Source organism: Pterocles gutturalis, unplaced genomic scaffold (assembly GCF_000699245.1).
Source record: "Pterocles gutturalis isolate BGI_N339 unplaced genomic scaffold, ASM69924v1 scaffold17578, whole genome shotgun sequence".
Taxonomy (NCBI): Eukaryota; Metazoa; Chordata; class Aves; order Pterocliformes; family Pteroclidae; genus Pterocles; species Pterocles gutturalis.
In genome coordinates, this window is record NW_010125987.1 from 95,964 (window position 1) to 120,257 (window position 24,294).

The following is a 24,294-nucleotide window of genomic DNA, read 5'->3' on the forward strand; positions in this document are numbered from 1 at the left end:
CAGATTAACAGGTAAGACAAAAGGTATTTTTACTCAGAGTCCAGTTTTTCTCTGCACTTAAGAAACATATTTTGAGATCAATGGCAAATACATTTTGTTTAAAAAATGAACACATAGTATAGTAAAAGGAATCAGTGTACAACAAGTAGATTTGTGTCTAATTAACAGTAACAACAAAAGCACACAAAATACTTTGGTAAATACAGAGCTCAAAGGAGGGTATGGAAGAAGCATCACCCATCTGTTAGTTAAATGAGAGTGATTCTGAGCTTTGCAGTTGCCTTAGAAAATCTGGTGCCAAAACTTTAAAAAATACTAATCTTTGCTGGAGCTCCCTTGGAAAGATTATGTAGAAATGAACAGGGTAGCCTCATAATGTGTTTTGGTTCATTTTCATTGAGATCCCAGTATCAGAAAGCAAAGGGTCCATCTCAGTCAATAACTGGTAAATTGTAAAATCAGATTACGTTATCACTGAAAGTTGCACTAGAAACAACTCTGTTCAAGATTAAACAGAACCTTGATGAGATGGCCTTAGAAAGACCCTTCTTCTTCATGTCTTAGATATAAACTGAGACAAAATTAATGTTAATAAAGAGAAAAACAGACTGAGAAGCCCTATCTGCATAATATTACTCTAAATTACTGCAAGACTTGATTCAACCACCAGAATTTTTCATCTCCTTTTACAGTAAGTGAAATAAATAACAAAAGAATTTTTAGCTTCTTTTTAAAACAACTAACAATGCAATGCTATTTGTCAGTGAAGGGTTTCTTGACAAAAGAAATGCTTTCATTGATTATCCTGAATTATAAATTATAGCTCTCTAATTCTTCCGCTTATAAATGAATACTCTTCACAATCTAGTCTTACATGTCAGACGAAAAAGATGAAACTTTTATAATGGAAATTTAATTACAGTACAATTTTTGCCAGTTGTCACTCCAAAGTCATCTATAATTATGCTCAGGTCATTAAAAGTTGTGTGGTTTTTTTTATTTACTTGGCCAAACATGCCAGTTATACATTGGGTCATCCTCTCAAACTCAACATTGTACAACAGCAATTAAGTAAATCATTGAAATTTTTTGGTGTTTTGTTTTTTTTTTTAAGCTAACTGCAAACAAAACATCTGCAGAAACAGTCAAAATAAAGAGCAACTGACAGTTTGATTTTTGTTTCCAAAGAACATAAATTTTTAGAAATGAAAAGGCACTTCTGTGTGTCAAGATTAAACACTTACTAATGCCTTTTTGCTTTACACACATTTTCCCATACATATAAAACTAAAAGATAAGATGTCCAGTATAAACATAATTTTCTATGGCAAAATTTCCAGACCAAAACACCTTCAGAGAGCTATTTGAAAGTTAAAAATCATGAATTAATGAATAAAACTGAACTCTCCATTTCCCAAAAGAAAATCCTCTTCTCCTTACCAAGAACAGGTTCAAGCTAACAGAATGAAAAAGCATGAACTAAAGGCACAAATACTTTTCAATATATTTAAAACAATAATTAAAAGGGTGCTTAAAGGATGGTATATATTGAAATACGCCTAAATACAGACATAAGAAACATAAATCTGAAAACACAACTTTTAAAACTATTTTAGATGGTTGGCCATACTTCTCATTCCAAACAAGATCATCCTACGGATGAAAGAACATGAGTACTGAAATGCAAGAGCCCTAAATCATTGGCAGTCTTATTTTAATCTCCATTTTACTGTTTTAACAGAGTACTTCATGATAATGGTATTCACAGCATCTCCCATTTTTTTTTTACTTATTTCCTTTTAGATATTTAAGTAAGTATTTGCTCGTTCAATGTCTTCGCAGTCAAATGCTTTATTTTCTTTGGGCCAGAACTGATCTAGCCATGTAGGTACAGAGTAAAAAAAAAAATATATATATATACAGAGCAGCTTCCCTCCCTTAAATTTTTGTTGCCTACAATAATCTGGAAGAATCTCAGTTCCACAGGGATGCCCCTCCCTGCCTAACCAACACACTCAGCAGTAATTAGATGGAGTAGCAAAAAACCTATTCTTTTAAATCTATGGAGGTCTAGCATTTTTTAAACTGTCTCAACTTTATTTTTCTGTAGTTGTAAACAGAAACACTTGCTGACCGGTCCCATTGGTAGAGAGATGCACACTTGCTGACCAGAAGAGATCCTTGGACTGTAGGACAGCATCACCTATTTACAGCACTGCAGTGACGTAGCACCCTGGAGAGAAGGAATTTTTTTTCCTCCAAAGTCAGGATATTTCTTCATTGGGATCTGCCTTCATTTCAGGTCTCAAACTAGACATCTAGTCTACTGTCTAGGCTATAAAGTTGTAATTGTACTTTGCAGCAAAAAGTAGTCAGAACTCGCAGCACCAGCTCTTCTTCTTGGGAACCGTCAGGAGGTTGGACTGGATTCTGCGTACAGCAGTTCGACATTTGTAAAAACAAACAGCTTTGCAAAGCCAAAATGCCTCCCAACCTCTGAAAAAAAATGGAAGCACCTGAGTAGTGTCATTGTTTGTCTTCCTTTGAAGTGAGGTAGAATTAATGTACCATTCATTCTGCAAACTTTTGATTTAACTTTTTTGTAAGCAGGTTTGGTTTTTTTTTAAAGAAAACTGAAAGATCCCAAACTTAGGTATCTCAGTGTTTCTACATAATTCCTGCATGTTTCATGCTTCACAGATGCTTCAAAAGAATTGTGCAGTTATGTTTTTTTACAAGTGGCCAAAGCTGCTAGGCAAGACAGCACACGGTCTAATAGTCTCAAACAAAAGGGTGAGCCTTAAAATAATAAACCAGAGGAGCCTGTTTGTTCCTCCATTTCCAACTCTCAATACCCTTTAAAACCATTGGCAAATGTAATTCAAATACTTTGTTTCAAACTTTAATGCATTTGACACAGTCCTGCCAGAATTTAATTCCAGAAGATGAGAGAGAGACAAACTAGTGCCCTCATTCAGGAGGCTCAGGGCAGACAAGCAGAAGTCTAACATTAAATTTGACAGCAGATTCCTAGTTAATTGGGTGCTGCCTCTTGCCTTAAAGGTGTATCACAAGGGAAAATGGGTTCTGTTGTGTATGGGACATCTCATTTTCCTGGTTACTGAAACAGATGGCTCAGAATTTCACTCAACCACTTTTTTCTTTTTTTTTTAAATTACAAAGCCTGTTCTTTAGAGCCTAAATCCCCTTTGGCCATAGGGGTGACACATTCATACATATATATGAAGGAAAAGAGAACTAGATTGAAGGGGATATATGTGTGTGTGTATGTATATACGCACATCCACACACTCAGACATGCATAAGTAGTTATTCTTTTAGACAGAAATTGAAAAAGTAAATATACTTTGGCCACTTCAAATGTATAGATTTTGCTTTGGTTTTGGATAAGACTTTCTCCACTGACTAAGAGGAAAAGCCATCCTTTACTGTCTCATTTGATAAAGTTTTTGCCAAGAGATCAGCGTTATCAATGATGAAGTGAAGTTTGGCTACAAGTGGAAGGCAACACAGCAAAAACAGATTTGAAAACTGGAACAAGTGATATGAAAATTACGCTCAGAAGAGGGGAGAAAGTGCTCAGCAGAAACTTGTTAAGGATGAATTCAAAGCACCTGTGGAACTTCACAAAGAAGGCACCTATGCCCAAATCATTCCCTTTTCTGTATTTCTAATTGCTTTTAATAATAGTACAAATGCATTTATTCAAATCTGCAGTAATAATACTTCTGAAAAGAAAGATTCAAAGCATCCATGGAATGGCTCATGTTCAAGCTGTTCAGAACAGGATAATAAATACTGAGGAATGCTCTATCAATATTTTTCACAAGTATACATAATTTACTACTTCTATCAAAGATGCTCGCATACCAGTCTTTTAGTTACAACCAGCAGACTCCCAGCTTGCTGTGACTTTTCACTCCACACCAAGAAATTCTTCCTGAATCAAAGCTGGATGAAATAATTTTTTCAGTGTGTGTTTTTTGAGCTTATTCTTGTAATTAATAAGAGACTGCAACAAATCTGGAGATGGAGATATTTCATAGGAGAAATCACATTATCTAGTTTTTCTCAAGGGTCATTATGTTTTCTTCACATTCCTTCTACCTGGCAGATGTGAAATTAGTAATTTTGCCCCTCAGGTTTGCTGTAAGATGGTGAAGGTTCATTTGTCTCAAAGAACAGGTTAATTTCTTCCTCTGCAAATGTTTTGAAATTGAAATCTAATAAAGTGAAGAACTAAGTCTCCATTTATATGACTGCTTTTCACACAACCAAAGGGAGTCCAACCTGGCCGTTCTTTTTACAAACACTCAGTTTCCATCCCTATATGAATCCAGCAGTAACTGTCAGGAAAGAATCCTAAATGCTTCTCCTCATTGTAATGAGGAGCTCCTCAAAACAAACAAACTTATCTGTCAGTCAAGTTTCATATTCCCTGTCCTCATCATCACTAGAATGTGTTTACATTCCTTATACACTCCAGCACGTGCGTCAGAGAGAGGGACAACAGACCTAGGTCTCTGCAAATCTTCCTCCTGCCCTTCAGGTGGTGGGGAGGAAAAATGTTCTCTTCTCCAATGAGACTTCTAGATGCTTTAACTAAACCACAAATACATACTTATTGAGAAGCTACCGGCAATGTGCACTTGCAGCCCAGAAACACAACTGTGTCCTGGGCTGCATCAAAAGAAGTGTGACCAGCAGGTCAGGAGGTGATTCTCCCCCGCTACTCCACTCTTGTGAGACCCCACCTGGAGTACTGCATCTAGCTCTGGGCCCCCAACATAAGAAAGACCTGGACCTGTTGGAGTTCAGAGGAGAGACATGAAGATTGTCAAACGGCTGAATCACTTCCCACACGAGGACAGGCTGAGAGAGTTGGGGTTGTTCAGCCTGGAGAAGAGAGGGCTCCGAGACTTACTAGCAGCCTTCTAGTACCTGAAGGGGCCTACAGGAGAGATGGGGAGGCACTCTTTATCAGGGAGTGTAGGGATATTACAAGGGGTAACAGTTTTAAGCTGAAAGAGGGCAGGTTTAGACTAGACATTAGGAAGAAATTTTTCACTGTGAGAGTGGTGAGACACTGGAACAAGTTGCCCAGAGAAGCTGTGGATGCCCCATCCCTGGAGGTGTTCAAGGCCAGGCTGGATGAGGCTTTGAGCAACCTGGTCTAGTGGAGGGTGTCCCTGCCCATGGCAGGGGGTGTAACTAGATGATCTTTAAGGTCCCTTCCAAACCAAACCATTCTATGATTCTATCATTTAGGGACTGATGAAGACACAAAAGTGCAGGGATTAGTAATTTCTATATAACACCAGCTTGCTTGGTTGCCGATGTTAGGAAAAGTGTTTGTGTGCACAGGCTGAAGCTTTACTGAATGGAGAACCAACTTGTGGTTTCCTCTGCAAAGGAAAGATGCAATTGGGATGAAAGGGTGAGTATCTTGATAGTGCTTTATTTTCTAAAAGGAAGTGTTTATTTTTCCCTGTCACTGTCAACCACTAATCTGAAGAAAAATCCAGAATGATGTGGTGGAACTCAAACTTTTGTCTGTGATAAAGATTTATTTGCAGCACGCTGTACTTCAATGTTCATACAGCCTCAGGGAAGGACAGGAAAATGGTTGGAAAGATTATGATACATCCCTGATTGTGAAAGCAGAGTCCAGGATAATTTAATAGACACCATGGTGACAGCTCCTCTTCCCAGATTTTGACAGAAACTCAGAATCATAGAATGGTTGAGGTAGGAAGAGTCTGGTCCACCCGGTCCTACCACCCCCTACCCCTACCCTTGCTCAACCAGGGCCAACTACAGCAGGCTGCTCAGTACCATGTCCAGACAGCTTTTGAATATCTCCACTGCTCTCCTCTCACCTAACAAACCATTTCATAGCAGAAGGCTACGAGGTTCATCAAGCATGACTTCCCCTTTGTGAATCCATTCTGACTTCTCCTAATCACATTTTTGTCCTTTGTGTCTCTGGAAATGGTTTCCAAGTTTGGTTGTCCCATCACCTTCCCAGTGGTTATGGCGAGGCTGACAGGCTCGTTCCCTGGGTTTTCATTCTTGCCCCTCTTGAAGATAGGAATGGCATTTGTTGGTGCTGAATTAGCTTTTTTTTTTTTTATTTCTTTTACGAACTTAAAGGACTCCCAGCAGCAAATTTTAGACTGTGAGATGAAGAGATTGGATTTAAAGATATTTTTAATGGGAAGAATTTGGATTATATTGTTTTTTCTTGATCCAAGATCAAGGGAAGGCTGTTCTGTTTCAGCATCAGAGAAATTAGATCAGTCACCATCTGGGTGCTTGTTTCCAGGCAAGTGGCTGCCAAGGAAGAACATTCACGCAGTAGTCACAGCTAGACATCATTGGTGTTTTCAGTAGGGCCCTTTCCAAGAAGATGCTTTTTTTTTGCTTCCTAATCAGAGGAAAGTGACAACTGACACAGAGACATGGACACAAATCCCAGTAGGTAATATTTTCTCAGAATTTTATTAAAATCTACCAGCTTACCTTCCATATATCCAAAAACTGTGATTCACCTGCTACACTGCAGAAAATTCAATACTAACTTTCACAAGAAAGTGGACCTTATATGGGAATAATATGTATATCAGAAAGGCATTAGGAGACCGGATGGTACAGTAGTTATTCTTCATTTCATATTTCTGTTAAAACTGTAACTTTCACAATAAAATCATACATGAAATGTAGAGTTCACTGTGGACTTCCTGTCCTGATAAATCAATGCAACTTCCTACTAAGTTTATTACAGCTTCAGGCTTGGAATGGTGACTTTAGAAATACCATTGAACATTTCAATGGAAAATAAAATGGTGCAACACCTGCAACCCTCCTCCTCAGGGTTCAGGTGTCTGTGACCTGAGGTCTAGCTCTGATACAACAGCTTCATAACCTTGATTCAAACTTCTCAGAAAATTGCTAAGTTCTGAGAAAGAGCTGCAGAAAAGAACCTGCAGCATGGCTTTAAGTTGATATTTTCTTAAGATCACAAAGCTAAGCGATGTTAAGACTTCCCTACATGTCTGAAAAAACCTGAAACTGTTCAGAGGCAGTCCCCCAAGGTATAGCAACAAGAAGGAAGAACTTAATTCCCAGTGACACAAAGATCCCTCCTCTTTGCTTGAGACAAAAAGGTCAAAAGATCCAAAGAAGCCTGCAATGACAGAGAAAGACAGCAGCCATTTCAACCTAGAGAATTTCTTAGGAGGGAACTCATCTTCCCCAACAGTGATATAGGATGGGGAAGGGCATGGAAATAAGCAGTAAGTACCACTGAGATTCAAGATATGCTAGGGCATGAACACCGACAAAGGGAGAGAATAACTACAGAATTATTGAAAAAAGAAGACAGGAGGGTTGAAAATAGGGAAGATCAACTGCAAAGATGATTGAGCATTCAGACTGTCATACACTAGGGGCTGCAGACTGTCCATCTTATAGGACCTGGCAAGTGCTTCATGTCATGGGGCAGGAAGAAAGTGGTGGCATGGAGTACTATCTGGCGTCCCTGAGCACGCTGACTTTGCATGCAAGACAGCTGCTGGCCCACACCACCTGCCTAAAGATACTTTTGTGTGTTGTAACTTGATACAGTTAGAGAGTTTATGACAGTTAAATACTGTAATTTTTAGGGACTATCTAAAATGGGTAGATGGGGAAGATTAAGAGATTTATACTTCAGCTTTGAATCAGACTATGGTTTTCAGAGTGAACATAGTGAGTACTGTGCCTATGTGAATGCCATATTTCCATACAGTTTTTCAAATGGCTATAGACCTTATATGCTTGTAAGTTAAGCACCCCTTTTAGTAATGAAAAGGAGAGAACAGGGAACTTAATGTTGCCAAGCAAAAGTAGGGTTGTTGCACAACGTCTGATCATTTTCAGGATCTGGTAACAGGAGATGAGGTCTCAGCTGATCAGAGTGAAGAGGAAACTCATTCCACCATTGAGCATTTTGGCACATGTAGATTTTTTTGCAACACCAGTGGATGCCACTGGGCAGCACAGAACAAAGTAATTTTGACACCAGGAAAATTACCCAGCTGAAGCCAAAGCAGTGAGCAAAATGAATGAAATGAAAAAGAATAATCTTTAAGAGTAGGGATTTAAAGAGTTCCTCTGCTCTGTTCTTCCAGATTGTAACAAGCCTTCTAGGAGTAACAGTTTACAACTAACCTGCAGCAGTGATTCAAGAGCTGGGAGTAACAGCTTTCCTCCTGACAGGCTCAGGTGATAGGGCAGAAGACACAGCACAGTGAACTACGTTAATTAAAACATTCCTGTTACTTCCTTGTATGAGGAACGTGTGAATCCTCTGCCTGGAAAATTATTGGTTAAACTGACAGGGATTGTTTTTGCAAATACTCTAGGGTAATAACTGTGTCTTAGCACAGAGAAGTAGAGTTCTGATTGTTAAAAAACCCCACAATTTGGAGATAGTCCATCAGAATTTTCTTTCACTGCACTCATTTTTATTTATTTTTCATTTTCTTACATTCCAATAGAGTCTTCTAGTTCAGGAAAGGAAAAGATGCTAATTTTCTAGGATTATTCCAAATGTCACAGTGAAAAAAGAAACATGAGAGAAAAAGGGGATTTTCCCTAGAGGGCCTTAAAAATCCCATCCCTTAGCAGGAAAGGGGATTTTATTTCACTTTTTCTTCCTAAGATATCTGGCCTTGAACTATATCTATTCACCACCAGATTCAAGGAGCAACATCGTTTAGAAATAAAGTTTCCTAATAGGGAGGCTATAGCAAAAAAAAAAAAAAAAAAAATTGCAGGAGCTCATTTAGCAGTTCTGGATTTTCCAGGAGACTCTATTAACTGAGGCACCGTCTCATTATCAGAGCGCAGGGACACACACTGGATCAAGATTTGTATCGTGCAATGCATGCCAAAGACAAACCATGTTGCGAAGCACTGAAACAAATAACTCCACCCACAGAAATACTGATAATGATAAGAGGAAACTACAAAACATAGTCTACCTCATTAATCCTTCAACTCTCCTCCTTAGTTTTTACTACAGACAGTTCTACTGGTTTTGGGTCAGATTTAGGGAAGATTTGATTCTGGACTTTTTCAGGCACAAGAGGATTCCCAATCTACTTCAGAAAGGGAGAAAAAAAAAAAAAACCCCAGAGTTGATAACTATTGATTCGTAGATCATCAAACTTATTATATCTGATCTGGAAGAGCCACTGTTGGTTCTGTGATTACATACAAGGTGATTTATTTGGTTCAAATATTTGCGCAGCTATTTAGCTGCCAGCAATGGCTGGGTGGCTGAGATCTCCATAGCAGTGGTCAGCATTGCGAGGCTCGCATGGAGCTAACAGTCTTAGTCTTCAGATATCAGTATCTGAAGTGTGAAGCATCAGGATATTCTGCCCCTAAATAACTCTAATTGTGGGTTACTGCTCTGGAATTCTTATTTTACAACTATACCAAACTGAAAATATACATCAGAGTAATCTGAGATATTCTGTATAATGGAAATATTCTTTCATGTATCTCTTCATGAATTTTCTTCCCCCCGCCCTTTATTTTAAATGGCAGCACTCTTCTGGGTTCATAGCGGACGAGACAGCTGTGAGAAGAGGGAGCTTTGAGCACAGCAACCTGGGGAGGCGTTGATTTCAGACCCTGAAATGAGGAAAACCCTTTTATCCAAGTCTGACTCAAATGCAGTTCACAATGGCTAAAATCCATTAAACCCTTCTTTTTCAAACCTGAACTCCATGTTCTAGGTTAAATAAAATCCAGACCTGAATGTAATTCCTTGGCCTTCCTGAACATTACACTGAAAGAGCACTTACATTTATATTACATTTCATCAAAAGGAAGCAAAGCACTTTAGAAAGTACGTAACTCTCCTAGTGAAGGTGACGCAGCCAAGTCTTGAGATTTTTTTTTCTCTGCATTCTAATTATAGATGCTTTTATTTACTAAAGTTACATATAAGACTTGTCTATTACAAGCCTCTGAAATCTCATTTTGCTAAAATGAAAACATATTTCAAATGCTTTGGAGAACTATTAAGATTACTGAACGTTTAGCATACTGCTTCAGGTCTCCCAGTGGTTCACCAGACCCCCAGGGAACAGGCAAGCAGCATACAATTACCACAGTAATTAAAAAGGTGCAATGATTCTTCTCTTAAAGACTCCTGTTTTATTAATTCTATGGCATGCTTTGGAGACTGCCATTATTTTACTCCTACCCAGCTTAATTATACCACCATCAGTTTATCAGCATCTCTTTTTAACCCTTGGGCCAGTTATTAGCATGTCACTTGCTAACAGTTAACCAATAACCACTACACCTTCAAAGCAGTATCTTCAGCTATAAAAAATCCAATTTGTAGAGATAGACTTAATATCATAATTAAATTTAAATTTTTCAGTCAGCCATCACTTTCTGATTTTAATTTAAGAGGGTTATTGTTTAGCCTAATGAAAACATAAATAATGCTGATGTATTACAAGACGTTACCAGGTAATAAAATAGTTCTAGGACACAGTAGTTTATGAGACTGAATGCATGTTTTTGTACTCAACAGTATGTACTGCTGAGAAGACCACAAAGCGTGTGATGTTCTTAAATATAACTTAACGCTCTGAATTTCTCTGTACTGTGTCTGTCTGTGATGGAGTTAATTTTCTTCAAAGCAGCCTGTATGGTGCTGTGTTTTGGATTTGTGACTAAAACAAGGTTGGTAACACACCACTGTTTTGACCCTTGCTGAGCAGTGCTTGCAGTTTCAAGGCTTTCTCTTTTTCCCAACCTTCCCCTCCAGCGAGTAGACTGGAGTTGGCCAAGAGGCTGGGAGGGGACATAGCAGAGACAGCTGACCCCACCTGACCAAAGAGATATCCCACGTGTCATGGTCAGCAATCAAAGCTCAAGGAAATGAAGAGGAAGGGGGGATGTTCATGGTCATGGTGTTTGTCTTCTCAAGTAACCATTATATATGCTGAGATCATGCTTCCCAGGAAGGGGCTAAACATCTGCCTGCTGATGGGAAACAGTGAATAAATTTCTTATTTCATTTTGCTGGGGAGGGCAGCTTTTCTTCACCTATTAAACTGTTCTCACCTCAATCTATGCATCTTCTTGCTTTCCTTCTATTTTGTCCCTGGGCCACAGCAGAGGTGAGCGAGTGGCTGTGTGGGCATTTGCTTGCTGGCTGGTATCAACCCTACACACTCTCTAACCCTTCAGAACAGACACTCTCGCGCAGCACCCAGTGTTACATTATCTAATCATATAAGCAGATGATGAAACTATGAGAAAAACTGGTTTATTTTTACAATAACTGAAGTACTTGTGTATTAAATACATACTTACCTTGTCTAGACAGATAATTTTACATTCTTATGAAAGGCACAGTGACCCAGAAACCCTCCTGAAAGGAACTCTAATTAATGCCTCACTTTTGACTAAGCTGAAGTTCTGTTAGTCTAGTAAAGAAAATCTTATAAATGCTAAATATTTAACTATTATAATTTAATTGTACTGCTTTTTGGTGTTTTTCATTAAATACTTCTCTCCAGTAATGAGAGGAATAAAAAACTCAGAATATCAAAGAGTTAGTACTTGCATAAGCTTGCATCTTTAAAACTTAACACTGGGATTCTGACAGCAACTCTGTTTCATTTTATGTTTGACATCACACCAATCAGTTCAACTGAAATGCCATTATGCCATTTAGCCACTGGACAGGTGGCCAGGTGACTTTACAAAAAGTAACTTTACTTTCATGTGCAACGGAAAGTCATCATTATTTCTGTTTAAGTATGTAGTTTTTCCTGTTGAAAAGACAAATAACACCAAGACATTCTTTAAAAGATTAGGATTAATGAACTAAAACCATTTGCTTAGTCCCATTTCCTCTAGGGACACTTCTGCCTATCTTCCACAAACTTTACAGCAGCAGAAAGAAGATTCAAAATATTGGGAGAAAATACTAATGACAAAAAAACAATTCAGGTCACAGCATACTCTATTATTTTCTGAGCAGCTGAATCCCAAATTAATAGCAGTGCCACTCTTCCTGAAAATTACTGTACAATCGCTTTTGTATAATAGGTCTAATTTGTATCTTTTTACAGTCAGAGGTCAGCACTATTAATTATAACATCCAAAACAGGAGCCAAGACTGCTACACAGCACCACAAATCACATTATCTCATTTAATGAAAAGACATGCTATCAGTCACTCAAGAAAGCAGTCCTTTGCTAAACCTCATCTGCTAATTGTGACTCAACAGTGCATACTTTTGCTGTTACACAGGATCTTTTTCCACTTTATCTACAAGTTTGACGTACCTGACACTGGAACAAAGGACAAAAGAAACTTTATCCAAAACAAACAAAATTTTTATCAAGCTTGGGAACCCAAAAATATATTGGCAAGAGAGGAGGTGTAATGAAATAGAGAGAGTTCAGTGCATATATGACAGTAAGAATTGTTTATTTATCCAGCATCTACACTGACCACTTTGAGGCATGCACAGGCATGATTTAATGTACAATGTACAGTGGCTCTGAAGGTTGGTTTCAAGGTCATTGTAGCTGACAAATGCTAATAGCTTATAGTTAAAAACATTCAGTCTTGGTTCCTGCAGCCTGCTGGTTTAAAGTAGACAGTAAAAAGTGCCAGTGAAACAACGTACGTTTTCAACCCTAAAAAGATGCTTGCAATTTTCTAATCACTTTTGAGTACTCACCAGCACATTTTGTTCTTGTTTTGAGAGCTGGGCCAGGAGATCCAGTTCCTCCTTCACCTGGTCTTGTAAGTAATACACTGATTTCATATTCTGTGTCAGGATCCAGGTGCCCAATCTTGTAGCTTGTGGAGTCCACAGGTTGTATGTCATACCAGCTTCCACTTGAAGTTCGATACTCAACTTCCCTTTGAATAATGGGTCCATCCCCATTGATAGAATTGGCATTCAACTGTATCCACAGGTAAGTTGCGCCAACTGAGGACAGCTGAGGCGGAGCAATGGGAACGGGTGGCTCTGAAGCACAATAAGATACAAAAAGCAGCCATGATTACACTGGCATATTTTTTGCTTCTAAAACATTCAGATAAACAATGGGTTTTATACTATATTAGAACTGAAGATTGCATAAAAATATAGATATGAAGAAATAATCACTACAGACTAACTTATTCCCAATAAACTGCAATATGCAAACTTTTGCTTTTGCACTTGGAGATTTTAACATGAAGCTTTTGTTTTATACCAGATAACTTCAAACCAGGTGCAACTACAACTCTATTTGCTAGCCTTTTAACTTCCAATTTAAAAAGAAATATGATCTCAGGTTTTCTTATCAAAATACAGTTCTTACTGAATGTAAATATAAATCCTACTTGAAACTAACATTTTTAAGCTAAAATTGATATTGTACTCTACTCTTAGACATAGCCAGAACAGTGATTTCTGCATGAAAACAAAGCAAATTTTTTATTCATTATTTCTCACAGACTGTACCACTCCGCTTTCGGACTTTCAGACTTCTATGTAAGTATAATAAATACAGTATTTTTTTTCAAGTCCTACAACCTGGTTAAACAGAAAGAGCTTCTAAATGAGAGCTGGGGGAATTCCCGAGTCTTTACTACAACTCTGACTCTACTTCGTGTAATGGCTTGTTTTCATTAACTACTGGACAGAAGCAGTACTCTGTCTCACGGAGAAAGCACATGTGTGATCTGCTGATAGTCTGCATTCTAAAAATTTAAAGTGAGCAAAATTTTAAAACCACTTCTATTAATTACATGACGGACAACACATTTTAAACTAGTCTGCAGAAATAATTTGCAGACATCACGTCTTTTTAAAGGTAAATAACAAATTAATCTTTTTCCTATTGATTAACCAGGAAATTACTCTGCTGTTTCATGTATCATATCTGCATAAAAATCACCTTCCTGTTGGTTAAATATATTCATGAAGAATGAAACCATAATAAGGCACTGTTTGATCCAATATTCTTAACATACCTATCAACAAACACTGTCACTTTCTTAAGGCTACACAGAATACGTAATGAATGTAGAACATCCATCTTCCCTAAGCTGTAGATTCAGATTTATCCTCTTCTTCTAACCATTTCCCAACGTGTTGAGATACAGGTAGTCAAACAGAAAAGAGGGTGAATTTATATATTTCATAATTTCCTCCAAGGACTTCAAAGTCAGAGTTAAAGCAAAGAACATAAAAGAATGAAGCACAAGGGAGAAAGGAACTATGAAAATAAGTATGAATATTTCCTGAGAAAAGCTATTTTAACAAACATGTAATTATTCTACTTCATGCTACCTTTTTTTATTTAGAGGAAGAGCACGCAACTCACAGAACACTAAGTACACTGAAGGTTAGCTATGCCTCAGATAGTGTTTCTAATTAGCACTGTACACTTGTACACAAGCTTCAATCTGTGTAATCTGTTAGTAATTGCTGAAATATGACATCACAAACCAGAAAACGTAGGCATTAGCATTATGTGTTTTCATCTTAACAAAACTAATTGTTTACTATCATGAAGAACATGATACAGTGGGCAACACTCCAGAATGTCTCAGAAGTTGTCTACTAATTATTACTGATTGCAATAGACATAAAAGCTTAGTATATTGTGCTAGGCTCCAATACTTAAAGAAAAGAATATTGTTTACATTTTCAAATCACTAGGGAAAACACTGTTATATGTCAGTAGCAATACACGGCAAACTGTGTCATCTTTCAGTTAGACACATACTGCAGTTTTATTGAAATTACTGCTCCTGAAGCATTTAAACTATGGCTTCATACAGCGATAGCATGTCTGGAAACAGTTCTGACTTGACTCAAAATGATTTAGCATCAGTTTAAATCATTAGGCTGTTTTGTGAACCACGACATGAAATGGAACTTTTATAGAGCATCCTAAGGCATTTACTTAGCCATGCTGAAAGAACAGTTAATTACTTTCAAGTTTCAAATGCTACTAAAGCCTGTTGAAGTGCCATTCAAAATGCAAACTCAGGAGTTAGGTCACTAAGGTTAGTGGTTACACCAATTCATTCCACGTATTACAAGTACTTGAAACAGACAGTATTTTATTGTCTTTTTATCCCTCAGGGCATATTTTTCATTCCATTGTGACCTAAGTGCAAAAGGTTAATGCCACCTACATGACTTCAACAAAGCCTGCATAGACTGCAGTTTAGTACTAGCGTAGTTTAATACTAAAAGTGGTCTTTTTACCAGAAACTGAGGTTACATTAAAATGAACTTTTCATTACAAATATGATGCTCATTATTAAGTGACTGGTTAAATACATGAGACCCAGAGTTAAGCAAACACTTCAGTACAAATGGTGTACTGCCAAATATAATGCACTGATTTCATGACTAAAGTACGAGAGTTGTTCTTCTTATTCATTTATTCCTTCTCTAGGAAGAATGATTCATTTCTTTTAGGATACTGAGGAGTCTGAATCACTTTATCACGTTAAGTACCAGACTGCAGCACCACCCTCTTTCACTAAAGGCAGTTTTTCTGGTGGCTACTGGGGTAGTCTCAAATAAATACCAGGCAAACTATTTTCCAATCAATACCTTTATGAAAATGGTACAATAGACCTGTGATTTTGAAGCTGTGTACATTCAAGGAAGGCATTTAGGTGACTGCCAAAATGAGTTTGTAGCAGTGGCTATTTAGTACGATGGTTTAGCTTAAAGAAGAGTTCTTCCTTGCAGATGTCTCTTGAAACAGAAGGAAACAAAGCTACTCAGTACTGTGAAACCCTTTAAAGATAGGCATTTAAAGTAGAATATTAACTCAAGAAGGTAAGTTTATCCCTAACTTCAAATTTAATGCTTTTAGACTTTGGACAGACCTCTTCTTGAATTTTGTAACAAATGGCAATGGACATAATCCTTGATGGAAAGAAAATAGTGGCCACCTTACAAAACAGAGCTCTGCAGATGACAGAAAGCTTTAGGCAGATGCTCTAGTGTCACTTTACATAAAATGGACTGTTTACAGTAAATGCAAGAAATAAAAGCCTTTATGATAAGGAGCAGCCCTTCTCTTATGCAGAGGATAAAAACAAATTTAGCTGTAGGTGCATATAAATTACTTATTCTTATGCACTACTATATTAATTGGAAACATACTTGAAATGGCAACTCCTTTATTTACCCTGCTTTGTGCTTTAAATTATACAGAATTTCAAAATATTTTCTACAAGATCATAACACCTTTATGTTTTGCAGTTCTTTTAAAATGTTAATAGGGAGAGGAAAGGCATCACACAGAGATACCAGTAGAGATAAGGTAAATCTCTGAGATTTAAGTAAATTATAGAACACAAAAAATAGACATTTCTTCCCTGTGGCTCAGAACAGCTAACCCGAAAAATGAAAAAAATCTACTTCAATAGGAACAAAAACATTTTTCAGTTTTTGTTTTGAGATGAGAGAGTGGGAGAATGGAGCCATGGAACAGGGAAGAAACATTTATCCTGCAAGCTATTTTTTTTTTTTTAATTAAATAGTAACTGTTAAAAAGACAATGCCACCATATTCCCACGTGACATTGTTCAACACGAGTAGGTGAACTGATAAAAATAAGGTATCAACCATCTCTGATGCTATGTCCACATTAATAATGTTTTTATTATTATAAAACTAATCAAATCATTCTAATTTTACAGTCTTGAAATCAACTAAACAGCTTTAAGAACTTTTTTCTTCCATTTTACTTTGTCTTTTTAATATATATATATGTTTATATATATATGTATTATGGTGCTCCGCTTTTGAGACTGCAAACGACTCCATCCTTTTGGAAACAATGGAAAGTAATGCCATTTTGCAGCATTTAATTGTGGATGAAGGACTATAAATACCCCCACTGATAACAAAAGACACGGTAATGATTTTGAAAAACCACAGTTCTCCATGCAGCATTTTTTTAAAAGTCTTTAAATAAGTCTTGTTAAAACATTTAATTAAACAATACTTCTAAACAGTATAATGCATAACACATGAGCTAATTTTACACTATCTCTTTACTGAGACTGTTCAGGATGAAAAATTGACCTGACCCAGTATCCTAATGTTCTTAAAATTACTTGTTAATTCACCATTTAAGAAAATGCAATTGTTGAATTTCATACATATTTTGAAACTTTACAGAAAAACAAGTGTCCTTGTACTATACAGTGATAAGCCTATGCAGATACAATCTAATTAGTTGGTCATTAGTAGATACCCTGCTAAACCCTGGAGTAGCGGTACCATTACACCCATCCCTAACTAGGCACAAACTGTTCCCCTCCCCAAACACGACTTCTTCCAAACCCAATTGCTCTGACTTGCCCACTCCTGACTCGCCAACTCTTTAAGACAGTGGTGCCTCAGCCTGCGCTGCTCTCCCTCCATCCTCATCTGCTCACCTGAGTGGTCTAAACCTATCTACCCTTCCCACTCTCAGCTTTGCTCAGTTCCATTTTCTCTGTATACTACAGCCACCATTGTCATATTACAAACACCACTAAATTCTCACCTCAGATTTGTTTTTTGTTACCCCAGGCTGTACCTACAAGCTCTGTACCTGCTCCTCTACCTGCCTTCCAGTCTGCCCACTGTTCCAGCTATGCTTCTCCCTAGCATCTGCTTTTCCTCTGCCCTCCTGCACTGGACAGCTCCCCTTTCCAGACAGTTCCCTTTTACACTGCCCTCAGTCCCCATCCTCATCCCCTACGTACATATATACGTATATAAGCACACACGTAATCTTGCACATTCATGTCTGTATATGTTTATCTTCCACCCTTTGTTATCCTTCTCCTTCATGTAGTCACACTTTTCATCTACCTCCCCCCTCATTTCAAAACACCTCCCAGTTTGCCATTCTTCCCAGCCCCAACACTAACAACCTCACCCGATTATGTAGCTTCTTGCTCTTGCACCCTTTGCTATCCCCATCACGCATCTCACTATTTCACCCTCACAACACAAGGGCTCAGCGAGGTGGTGGGCTGTATACTAAAAGCACAGGAATGGTAAGCTCTCAGCTTTTCATTCCTGTGCCTGGTTCCAGCCTGTCCCAGAGGAGCTCAGATCAGTGCTTGCATTTAAATTCCTTTCACTGTAACTAGAATCTGGGGGGAATTTAAGAGTTTAACTCAGGGAAGTCTCCATTGTACATATCAGGATGGCTTTTTTTGATGGGAGCTCTTTAGTAGCTTGTAAATTGACTGTACTCAAAAACAGATTTTTACAGGAACATAAAAACCAGAAGGATTCTTGACACAACCATCACCCTCCTGAAAAAACAGCTCCTGCTTCAAAGCTTAGAGTCTTAAGCACTTTCCTATGCAAAGTCTGCAAAGATGGCTGAACTATCTTAACTATTTTGGCTGGAGGTTTTCTCAAAACCTTCAGGCTGAGGCACATGCTCACACTGGAAAATATCAGCATGAAGTCAGTTTGCCAAAATATGAGCACCTGAAAGTAGGACATCATGGCAGGAATTGTCAGGCAACCATAAAAATAAGTCCTAATACCACCACTGTTTGTAAAAAAGGGTACAGACAGCCTCATGGATTCAGCATGAAAGGCTAGCTGTCTGAGAGAGAAAACAGGCGTTAAGTACCTCATATTTAATGTATGAGAACAATTGATACAAGAGATAAGCAATCTTTAATATTTTCTTATTCTGTCTTGATCTCAAAATGATTTTGCCAGCCAGCATAAATTCTTTGCTCTAGACATCCAGAAGAGGTTTGGTTCTGTTCCTGGTGTTAAATCTTCTATTCAGAAAGATGCAGACACTTAAGCTGCTAGAATTACATACGGTTACCTTTCTATGCCCTCACTTAAAAACCTAAGAAAATTCCTTTTAAACAATCTGACATCTAGGTTTACCTTATTTGAACTCAATAAGCAGTCTGAACTCTGTAATAATCTGATGTCTGCTCAGACAGGCTCATTCTGCTCTCCTAAATCTAATCTGTGTTGGATCTGCCCACTATTAGAAAAATTTAACCTAGGGGCTGTATGTAGAAGTCTAATTTACCTCACCAAATACATTTAATCAGTTCCACTCTATTATTTTCCTTTTGCTCAATGTTTGATTACTTTTATGTCACCTATTAGATATCAACTGCTGTTTTTTACAATAAGTGGGTGATCTGACAAGGCCAATTTGTATCTCCCATTAGATAAAGTGACATTTCAATCCAATTCTCTGACAAACTTAGATGAGGACATTGTGTAGTTTGAGCACACCAAATGACAAAGCACTTGTCTTTTCAGCCTTTCCTATCAGAACAAACACTCGGGTAAATTGAAAACCTCCCCTTCAGGATTTATTTAAATAGAGCAATCAATACTTTATTTCACCATCTTCTAAAAGGCACAGAAGATAACACAAAAAACTTTTTAAAAAAACCCCTCTTTTTTTTTTTCTTTTTGTTTAAGGCCAGACTAATTGTTCACTGACAGGCTTTTTGCTCATTCAGCAGACAATATTCATGTTTATAGTTCTTTAATAAGATAACATGGGATTAACTGACAGCTCTTTAATTGCCCCCCCTTTTTTTTTTATTCCTCCATGCAGATTAAACCTTGCTATAGCTGTATCTGCTCAGGTAAAAAAAAATAAATCAATAAATAAAAAAAAAATTAAAAAGAAATTAAAAAGAAAAAAAAGAACATTTGGCAGTTCTTTATACGTCTCTTGTGTTCAAGGTTTGATTCCTATCCCTTTGTGATTTCAGGTTTGGTTTGCAGCACCTGACACTAGTGGCCTTTCCACTGATTTAAAAAGTTCTGGTACCTGGTCTCCAGTGCCACACATCACTCCACAGCAGCACTACAAACCTTCAAGAGGTTTACATAAGAAAGTAACTGGAATCTACTTAGAGTAAGTTCCTATTTTGTAAAACTTTATCTACAGTGAGGTAGATCGTACAGAGTTGTAACCCATTCTACTGTGCAAATGTCCCTACTTTAAAGTAGAGATATTTTGAAAAAATCCCAACTGCAGCGCAGGATTTATTTATTTGCAGCTTGAGTTAGAAGTTCAGTAACCAGAATAAAACACAGTGCAATAAATGCGAATAACTCATTCTCCAACTTACAAATGCTAGGTTTGACTCTCCTGCCATCCTAGCTATGTAAGTCCTGGGAAATTCCTCTTAAATCAGCTTAGTTACACCAGTGTAAATGAGAAGAGAATTACATTTATTGTTTCCAACAAAGAGCTAGGAGTAATTACACCACTGCTTTTAAACATACTATTATTAACCCATCAGTAATTCCCACGTATACTAAGCATTACATGCAATACGGATACATATACATTTTTCATGATTTATCAATAGTAATGGATTAAAAAAGATACAGCTGCACTGAAATCAATCCATTATCTTTCAATTCTGCTAACCAACATTGCAGAAAAGCGGCTGAAAAAAATAGGAAAGAAAATTTCTTAATTATACGCCATCAATAAGAAAGCATATTTACTAATTAGCCCCTGATGCTGCTATTTCAGCATAGTCATCTAAGGTTTTACAGCACAATGTTTAAAATGGGTCTTTTTAGGTCAGAAGGAATGACCTGCAGGTCGTCTCATAAAAGCTCCAATACAGGCAATGGGGATTACCATAATTACTTTGCCACTCTACAAGTAGTTAATGGGATTACACCCAAAGGCTATACACTTGTTCACAGTGCCCACTGCAATTTTTCTGAAAGAATCTGGGTAAGCACAAATGCTTTAATGATATGCTTCATAATTTCATCTACTGCACCGCAAAAGGAGCGCTAATAAATTAAAACACCCTAAATCAAAAAAAAATTGAAAAAAATCTAACTACTTCGGCTTTCTGTATCTCCTGTCACTAATACACTCAATCTTCCACCTGCCTCCTTCATGCAGTCTCCATTCTTCCTTGTTTCCACTGATGTTAGGTCTGAAAGATGCTTCATCATTCTTGTTGGGGTTCATACTCACCCTTTCTTGCTCTCTTTGATGACTTCTATACATTTTTGGCCACTGCTTTTATTTATTTTTCATGCTATCTTTGCTTGGACTGAAATAACCTCGTTTTTTTTTCACCATGCCTTATAATTACATTCTCATCTCACCTTCTCTATTTGTTTCTTTCTTCATCTGTCCCTTAAAATAGCTCATCTAAATTTACATATTACAATTTGTCTTGTCATGTTATCTTCATACACCAGTTATTTGCCATCTCCTCCTCATCCTGTCCTGCTTCTCTCCATTTTCTCTAAAACACATCCACTTTGCTTTTTTAATGTCTTTTCTTTATTTACGCCACTGTGCCTCCTGTCCTTCGAAGCCCTCCTTTACTGCTAGATTTTCAAACCCATGCTTTCTATACTGACTTCAGAAACAAGATCCATGCTACATTTTCAGATGTAAGAGTTATCCCACATTCCCTACATATAAGTTGCCTTTAAAAAAAGGACCACATCTTTTAAAAGTCCTGACAAATCCCATATTGGTTTTTAAATGTACAAAACAATTCAAGAGTTAGGACAAAGAAAAGAGCAAATAATGACAAAGCCCCTTATCTAGTCTGCTGTCTGCAACCAGAACTGTGCAAGCTCTTATACTGCAATAGGCATTGATTTTTTAATTAGATGACTAAGCCATAAGAAATGTTAATTTGTATCTTAACCCAAAAGATAAAACCTAGGTCAGAATTTGGAAGGCAGAGTGACAAGAAGGTACTACACAAAAATTAATTTCTTGCTCCTGTTACTCCTCAGCCTATAAATTTCTTTAATTCTACTAGAACAGCTATAATGATATCATCTATGATAATCTGTATGCTATCCCCAAAGAAAAAAAGTCCCATCCAACGAAGAATATTGTTTCTAAGATCAGAGGATGCATAACAGACACAAGTGTGTCCTTTCTAATTCATAGAGGAAAATTCCACACCTGTGGTGGCTTTACTTTTAGGGCACTCATTCACTCCTTGCCAACTTGGATCAAATTGTCTTCAGAAAGAAGAGAAAAAGAGCTTTTAGCCCTTCATCTCACTTGCTTTGTTAGGCACAGAATGGACCAGAAAGGGAACACACATAACACAGTAATGTGGCTCCATAGCTTAGGTACTACCGAATCTGGTTTTGTCTCTGAAAGAACAAAATGAAAATTTTGTTCCTCCAAAACACTACTATAAAAGTAAGAAGCAATCAAATTGCAATTGAAATATAATGAATGTTAAACAATGGTTTTGGTCCAGTTTTCTATAATAAGGATGGACATACCTGTATGCATTCTATTTACATTTAAGTGTTTCCTGCTGTTTTTAAACACATCCCTCCATATGTTGGAATATGTGTATTTTATATGTTATTTTTAATGTAAATGTTTCCTACTTTGCAGTAAATATATATTCAGAATGCAACCTCCATAAAGAAGGTAAATAGACAGTATTATGTTCAGACCTTAAAAAAAAAAAATCTCGTAAATACACTTTCAAATAAACATAGTTCTAAACAGCGTACTCTGGGGAATTATTTAAAGCAATAATCACCAAGTAACTAGTTAATTAGCCCTGGCTTCTTCTGTCATTCTCTTGTTACACCTGGATAGACTCTGAAGATTTTCATAAGCAGAGTCTATTTATTGAACCTCTTATTGACTTTAACAGGCTACAGGTGACATTCTTACTGAATAAGCAACTGCAGGTCCCTATTCCATACACTGAGCATACAAATACTGATTTTTTAATTGTGAAATACCTTTGACTATCAGTTCTGCATAGTTTGATACACCAACTCCTCCTTCTGTCCGAATCATGCAGCGATAGTTGCCAGCGTCCCGCTTCGTGGCATTTACCACACTAAAAAGAGCTACAAATCGTCGAAAGTTGAACACTTTTATGTCCTTCAGAGGTGCATCCCTTACATAAATACCCTAGGCAAAGAAACAGGAATAAAGAATATTGTTAGTCATATCTAAAAAAATACTGAAAACCAATTTTATTTCTCCCAAGTCCCCCAAGAGTGGAGGCAAGATAAAAGCAGAAGTCTGTACGTTACTTTTACAGATGTTTACGCTGTGTGAGACTTTACTGCTTTCCCATGTGAGTTAAACCATTCATCATCAGTGGGTGACCACTCATATGGAACAGTTGCTTTCAACTCTTTATAGATTAACTAATAGAAAGATTTAAGAGCAATGTAACATTTACTTGCCTGGCTTGCTTTACACAAATATTTAAAGTTATTTCTTTTAAAGAAACATGAACCCCTGAAACCAGCATACTTAGTCTCCGCTTTTTCTTCCCCTCCGCATCTGCTACTCAGCATATGCATCCTGCACAGCCTGCACGGAAATGTCAGTGGATGGTTCTCACACGGCAGCACCCATGCCCAGGGTTATCGGTGACTTAGGTGGAAGAGAATGGGCACAGATTTACGAGGCAAATACCAACATGGCTGAAGTTGTCTCCATCTCCCACTTCCTCAGCATAGTACTGGGAACTGGGCAGTTTCTACCGTCAGTGCAGCATCTCACCCTCGATTCAACATATTTCATGCATGGCACAAGAACACGAGCTATGTAACAGCTGAGGAGCACAAGGCCTAGCGTAAGTCCCATGCTACCAGCCTGCTCCTTCATGTGACCCGGTGCATGGCTGGAGGAGGAAAAAAGAGAAGGTAGCAGACAGAAGAAAGAGAAGAAAAAAGAGAAGGTAGCAGACAGAAGAGGGCAGAGATGACATCTTGCCATGTCCTCTGACACAAAGATGAGGGCAGAGAGACTTGGCTCTCAGATCCGCGTCAGAACTTGTGCTCTAGCTGCCCATGGAATAGGACACATGCACTATGAACACTCAAAAACCCTCAGAAAACTTAAAATCATCAAATTACTAGAGCTGGCTGAAAAAAAAAAATATACAAAATCTAGTGATAACGTTTACTCAAACAAGCAAACAAGAAAGATGCACTTTTCAGAGAAACATACGCATTTAACAAAGCGAAGGCTACGGCCATTATCAAAACATCGAGAGAAACTGGAGAACCCCAACAAGCACCTCCCAAAAAACGCTCACTCCAGGAAGGCACATGAACAGTCTGATGCTATGTAATGATACTGGTTATTTTTAGTAGGTTTTTCCGACTTCAGGAGTTCCAAGGAGGGCAAAGGTTCTGTACTCTTATAACCCATCAACACAGC

At 37.6% G+C, this 24,294-nt stretch overlaps 1 protein-coding gene across 1 annotated transcript in view; it reads right to left on the reverse strand.

Moving 5' to 3' along the window:
* Positions 1–23,752, reverse strand: part of LOC104465671 (receptor-type tyrosine-protein phosphatase mu-like) — a gene marked incomplete at both ends in the record, with an annotated part of 113,920 nt that extends 90,168 nt beyond the window's left edge. Inside the window, 3 exons of the mRNA XM_010078808.1 lie at positions 12,792–13,085; positions 22,854–23,028; positions 23,632–23,752. Of these exons, the coding sequence (XP_010077110.1) occupies positions 12,792–13,085; positions 22,854–23,028; positions 23,632–23,752 (590 nt within the window). The remainder of the gene's footprint in view (positions 1–12,791; positions 13,086–22,853; positions 23,029–23,631) is intronic.
* Positions 23,753–24,294: the final 542 nt, after the last annotated feature.